Source organism: Betta splendens, chromosome 11 (genome assembly GCF_900634795.4).
Source record: "Betta splendens chromosome 11, fBetSpl5.4, whole genome shotgun sequence".
Lineage (NCBI taxonomy): Eukaryota > Metazoa > Chordata > Actinopteri > Anabantiformes > Osphronemidae > Betta > Betta splendens.
Genome location: NC_040891.2, coordinates 10173629 through 10179975, shown reverse-complemented (window position 1 = coordinate 10179975; position 6347 = coordinate 10173629). Strand labels below are relative to the sequence as shown.

Genomic DNA, 6347 nt, shown 5'->3' with positions numbered 1-6347 from the left:
ATATATTTTTATTCCTTTCCCTACTGGTTATTGATCATATTCCTTAGAGGATCCTAAGAGGAGCTTATTTGCATAGTTTATTTGAAATGTATTTAAAGTTTCTACTTTAAAGCACTGAAAGCAGAAGACAAAGTCCCATTTGTGCATCGCTGCACTGCAAGGCTCCTTGCAACTGGCCTGTCCTAGTCTGTAAATAATGCAGTTTAATGCAAATGCATTTTCATGCAAATCCAATTTCCAAACATAGCTTTGCATCCTTCATGTGTTCTTCATTTGTCTCGCTGTTTCCCTAATGACGTGTATTCGTAGCCAGGACTCTTTGCAGGGATTCAAATGACAAACAGTTGAAGGCTTAGTCTTACAGTGAAGTTTCCCATCTGCACACGCTGCATGCTTTGCATTTCTTTGCTTGGTCTCCATTAGCTCCATTGGTGTTGCAGAATAACAGTCTTCCTCATTCCTATTGCATGGTTAGGGTGCAAACAGTGTAACGATGGTCGCTGCCCTGAATCGCTCCTGTGGCCCAGGACAGGTGTTCCCAAGCAGGCACATTGGAAGCCATGCTTTGCCTAAGATGATTAAAGGAAGTCAAAGCCTAGCTTATACAGCCACTGTTCCAGGAGCATTTTCTTAATGGTCTTATAAAGTACATTGAGAAGCCACAGCTCGTGTTGAGTCAGCAATGTCCCGACAGCACCGACAGACTCATTCATTACGTTCAAGGAGCAAATATAAGACAGGAATGTAATGTTTGATAAACGTATATGACGAAGAGACAGAGACACAACTCGATGACACTTGTGTCATTCGTGTGAATGTCAAACACAACTGTGCGTTTCAGCACAGGCACGTTCGGCTCCTGCAAAGCCTCTGATAAACTATGTAATAAGTTGGTGAACAGCATTATGTGTAGAATATAACAGATAAACCCTAACCATCAAACTGCACTACGACAAATTATTAATGCTTCAATTTAGGTTCTTAGAGAAATAAATATGCGACGGAACCCAGACAATGTTGTGTTGAGTTTAGTAATTTACTGTCCCATTATAAAACATCCCAGCTTGGACCTTCAGCAGCAGGGACCACTGTTATTCACTCTTAATAGGAGTGAGCTCATCAGTGAGTTCCACCCTGAGGGAGAGTCCCTGGGTTGTGTGGAGCCAGCAGAGCAGCCTCTGACTAATAGGTTTGCATAACATTGATCTGACTGTCCACTGAAGAGCAGTCCTCAACTCCACGCTCATGCATGCACACACACACACACACACACACACACACACACTCACTGTGTCCCAGCTCAAACGCCAAGAGGCTTTGAACTGCAGGGCCGCCTTCTAAATGGGCCGGCCCATGGCTCTACACGGGCCCCGTCATTAGGTAACAGCGGCTTTGGAGACAAGCTTAAGTAGCCGGCGCTGGATGGAGGAGCTACTGAGAAGCAACCTCTCCATGCTGATTATCTGTTACCTAACCAGACAGAGCTGGCCTGGCGTGGCCAAGTTTCAAGGTGAGCTGAGCTCCCGACGCTGGAAAACTCAGTGTGATGACAGTTCAGGCTGTTTTCGCACTGAGCCCAGACTTCTGATGAGTTTGTGATGCGGTCACGCTGGGTTTGAGTGGTCCTGCTGCTCCGTAGGGTCTGTGAACACGGGGGAACCCAGCTCCTGTGAGTCAGGGCCGTGCGTCACCAGCATCAGGCCGGCGCCCAGAGTGGATTAACCCACAGGTGAGCTGATTCACAATGTGCTGAAACGCACACGTACGTGTCGTCTAACGGTCCTCACCAGTGAGAGCACGGCAGACCAGAGCACGGAACATTTACATCAACACAAACACAATATTCATCCATGCAAATTCGCAGTGTTTTACTTACTGATGTTGTACTAAATATACAAACGTGCACAAATCTGGGATTTGTAAATTAGCTTGAACCTTTATCTGGTGAAAGCACAAAGACATGATTCTGAGCATGAATCCATAAATTTAACACAAGTCAAACTTTTTTCAGCATTACATTATTTTCCCTTTTATTTGCAGTTTTTATAGATGGGGTTGATTAAAAATGATGCCTCCATTATAGCTGGTTGAAATCCCACATTATCAGCATCGTTACCTTCACACGTGTGTAGCACAAAGCTGCCGTGGGCTTTGATTCACTCCCACTCAATCCTACATGTTGGCATTTGCACCTTAGTGGGTTGCTTCAGTATCACGAGGAACCTGTTTTTACCTGAACCATCTGAAGAACACTTTACTCTGCAGCTCTAGTTCAGGTGCATTTGTGCGATAAAATAATATTTATATTATATTATATGCAATATTAGACAGATCTTGTGCAAACAGAATCCTGAAACATGCTCGTGCGTTTTAAAAGCAGTGGATTAATGTAAAACTAATTTAAAAGTAATATTTTTTCACATTTGAATTTTTATAGTGCAATATTAGCATTTTAGTGAAATTAATTCTTAATTGTATTTCCAGCACATGTCCTGAATGAATAACTTTAAATGAGCTAAGATAGATATAAATGCAGCACAAGCAGCAGATCCAACGGCGAGGTCTCGGGCGTTTTATTTTTGTCCACTCAGAACAGGCAGCGCAAACAGAACCTACACTTTGACTTCAGGGAGCTGCGTGGCGTCGATAAGCTAAATCAGGACGGACGCGAGGACCGACGTCAGCAGTCGATTAGCGGCTCCTCCGTCCTCACCTGTCTGCGGACACGGGAGCGTGACAGCCTGAGTCATGATGTAACGCGAGGCCCGAACAACAGCACCAGCTGATGAACCAGCAGTTACGGCTTTCTCAAAATGCATGAAAACGGGGCTTTTGTTTTTCTGACACCCTGACGTGACATAAAGAACATTTCCGCCCTCGTTAAGAGTCCTGACACCAGCATCCAGAACGCTGGCTAATGAAGCAGAGACATAACGACCACGTGAATCAGCACTTTGCTAAAAGGCCACCTGCTGTTGGGCGTGGCAGCAGATGGAAGTGGAGCTTGGCTGGTGATCTGAACTGGGCTTAATGAAAGCCTGAGTGGCCCGGGGCCAGAACAGGCGGCGAGGGCCGCAAATAAACCGGGAGAGGACGGGACCTGTGGACGGGCACGCGGAGGAAGGATCCCCACAGATGTGACGGAGCAGATGCCTTCAGGGGGACCGTGGGGTCATGCATGTGGTGCATGATGGTACAGGAGGCGACGTGCAGGGTTTCACACGTGTGTATTCATAGATAAAACGTGTCTACGGGTGTGAAATGAGACAATACAGTAATAGAAAATGCTGAACAAACAACACCTGCAAATCCACCTGCACACACACACACACACACACACACTGAGCAGATTTCAATAAATAAACTGCTCTAACGAGTCGCGTTCCGTCACAGGTCACGTGTTGGCGCCCCCTAGTGGTTCAACGGGAGACCGCGCCTGTGGCCTGAGGCAGCTCAGAAGAATTTCACTCTTATTTTTAATACGCTGCAAAACACAGCTAAACATTGCAGTTGCTTTCATTTCACGACGACAGCAGCTAATAAATGCTAATTATAACCTGCGTGCTGTGGTTGACGTCAGCTCCACCTCCACCGAGAGCTGACCTCACCCTGAGCTTTCTTTACATTCTGTGGTTCGTTGGGTGTTTTTTCACCAGTTCTAACCTTCGTCTCGTTCTGTCTTTCCGTTCGCGCTCACCCTGTTGTGGTCGAGTTGTTGCACTGCACACAAAGAGCTGCAGCTGCGACAAATGCAGATCACACAGAAGATCCAAGAATCCTTTATTTATTAGTGAATTAAAGCACGTGTGTGAAGACGCTTTCTCGCTGTGGCCACTTCGTCTGATTATGTAAGAACTACAGAAGGCAGTAACAGAGTTACTCTGTGGGCGTTTACTGACCTTTGACCTCTGTGGGAGTGACCAATAACCAGCCTCTGCTCTGCTCCTCAAACTGAGTCTGTTTAATTATTATCTAAGTGAAGTGAGTTCAGGCTAAACTTGGTTTCTACTGCAGAAACAGCAGGTCCCAGCTGAAAACGGTAATGAAAGGACCACTACAGCTTCAGCATGTTCAGTCAGAGCTGCTTGTCAGTTAGTTTGTAGTTTAACCTGTGGCCTTTCACTGTTTTTATTTATTTTAAACAATGCATGCTTTCAAATGATCTATTGTTAACTTAGGAGCCCGGATGAGTCATCTCCGCTACGTCAGGTGTGTAAAGAAACTGTGGGCTCTAGCACAAAGGTTGTGGGTTTTTAAAACCACAGCACAACGACACCAGAAGGTACAGTACAAATAATACAGCATGTGCTCCAGTTTTAGCTTAAGTGTTAGTTTGATTCTGGTGGGTCAGGTTCTGTTTGACAGTTACCAGATATAAAATGTTGAGAACCCAATTACTCAGCAATGCAGCAACAGCTTAGTTAATCTGACCATTAACAGCAGTTGTGTTGCATTTACATTCCGTTTAAATCACTGGTTTTAGTTGCCTTAGAAAGCTCTTATTTTGAAAGATAAGATAAGATCCCTTAGGAGTTCTTCCTGTGTCAAGACGCCAAAACCAGAAGCACCAGTGAGGTAGTGAGTTGGCTGAGCTCTGTAAGTTTAAGTTTAAAGTTGATTCTGATTTTATCTTCTTTATCTTTGAATGCAAAATTAACACTTTATTAACATGATAATTCATAAGAAGGGGTTTTAAGTCTTCATCTTGGAAACTACAGTAACAACAGCAGGTCCAGATTGTTCAATCACTGTACTGGTTCAAATGAATTATCTGCTATGGAGCTTTTTTTGCATACTACACATAATCATAAACATGTTATTTGTGTTTGGATCCTCTGTTGCTGCAGGTGATGGAGGAGGAGAAACCTTGGGCTCTGATCTCAGAGGTGGGAGGAGACGGGCTCCTCGAGGACGTCACCGACGTCCTGACGCGACACTTCCACATCATCAGCCACAGAGACTTCCTGCAGAACCCCCGGCTGCACGGTCCCAGGATCCGGGCCGTGTTCCAGTGGAACGCGCAACCCGTCGCCGAGCCGGCGCTGCTCGCTCTGCTCCCGTCGCTGAAGGTGGTCGCCAACGGGGGGGTGGGCGTGGACCACCTGGACGTGGGGTACATCAACAGCGTGGGGGTGAAGGTGACCAACACGCCGGCAGTGGTGAGCAGCGCCACCGCAGACATGGCCATGGGTCTGCTCCTGGCGTCGGCCCGGAGGATCGTTGAAGGTCGATAGGTCATCCTGAGTGCGACGACGGCGGTGCTGTCACGTGCTACTGACTAGAACTGACTAGAACTGACTCGAACTGGCTAGAACCCTTTTCTCTGTTCCCACAGGTCACCAGGTCGCCGTTGACCCCAAAGCCGCCGCGCCGATAGCCAATAATCTGCTGGGAGTTGAGGTCACAGGCTCCACTCTGGGAATCATCGGAATGGGAGACATCGGATACAAGATCGCTCAGAGGAGTAAAGGGTTTGACATGAAGATCCTCTATCACAACAGGAAGCGACGGTGAATTCTGGTGAATCCTCCAAAACCAGTAGAACTGCTTCACTGCGACTGTAACCGCGACCTCGTCTTTCACGCAGGAGTGTCGAGGACGAGCGGGCGGTGGGAGCGACCTACTGCCCCAACGTGGACGAGCTGCTCCAAGGGTCCGACTTCGTCATGGTGGCGGTGAACCTGACGCCGGAGACCACGGGCCTGATCGGCCACCGAGAGCTGTTGCTCATGAAGCCCACGGCAACGCTGGTCAACGTCAGCAGAGGTGGGACGGCGTCGCCTTAGACCACGTGAGGGAAGCGGCGTCTTCACTGTGGCTCTGCTGTTTCAGGGCTGGTGGTGGACCAGGACGCGTTGGTTAAAGCCCTGCTGTGTGGGAGCATCCGGGCCGCGGCTTTGGACGTGACTCACCCTGAACCGCTACCAAGGTCGGCAACACACACACTGACCCAGCAGGACTGGACCCTGGCTGGATCCCAGTCAGCTCTTTGCTAACGCCTCGCGTGCTCCGTCCTGTGCAGGGATCATCCTCTTCTCAGCCTCCCTAATGTGCTGATCACACCCCACGTCGGCACCCACACCTACGCCACAACACGACGCATGGTCCAGATGATGGCGGACAGCGCTCTGGCTGTGATACAGGGCCAAGTGGTTCCCAATGAAGTCACAGCAAAATAATATCTGCCTTCATGTAGAGTTATGTTGGTATTTTGAGACAATGTTTGCTTAGAATTGCTGTAAGAAAAAACTCTTACATATCAAGAATGAATTTAAAATGACGTTTAACCTAAAATAAGATAAGTAATAAAGCTACTTCAAACTTTCCACCTGGCTTTTCGTTTTAAT

The 6347-nt window shown here is 47.5% G+C and overlaps 1 protein-coding gene across 3 annotated transcripts; it reads left to right on the top strand.

The window, feature by feature from the left end:
- The first annotated feature begins 3073 nt into the window (after positions 1–3073).
- On the top strand, positions 3074–6326 carry zgc:136493 (uncharacterized protein LOC692276 homolog). 3 transcript variants are annotated; one of them, XM_055512972.1, is made up of 7 exons: positions 3074–3223; positions 4179–4282; positions 4848–5226; positions 5336–5510; positions 5588–5766; positions 5833–5929; positions 6023–6326. In XM_055512972.1, exons 1-7 carry the CDS (start codon positions 3175–3177, stop codon positions 6177–6179), a joined length of 1140 nt encoding a protein of 379 aa, XP_055368947.1. In that variant the 5' UTR covers positions 3074–3174; the 3' UTR covers positions 6180–6326. The 3 variants fall into 3 exon arrangements, with proteins under 3 accessions (XP_055368947.1, XP_029023888.1, XP_029023889.1); XM_029168055.3 differs by lacking the exon at positions 3074–3223 and adding an exon at positions 3877–4039; XM_029168056.2 differs by lacking the exons at positions 3074–3223; positions 4179–4282 and adding an exon at positions 4515–4596.
- Positions 6327–6347: the final 21 nt, after the last annotated feature.

Coding starts and splice junctions, on each gene's coding strand:
- zgc:136493 (XM_055512972.1), top strand. CDS start 3,175: ATGCATGTGGTGCATGATGGTACAGGAGGCGACGTGCAGGGTTTCACA. Junction 3,224..4,178: donor CGACGTGCAGGGTTTCACAC/GTGTGTATTCAT, acceptor TTGTTAACTTAG/GAGCCCGGATGAGTCATCTC. Junction 5,511..5,587: donor TATCACAACAGGAAGCGACG/GTGAATTCTGGT, acceptor TCTTTCACGCAG/GAGTGTCGAGGACGAGCGGG.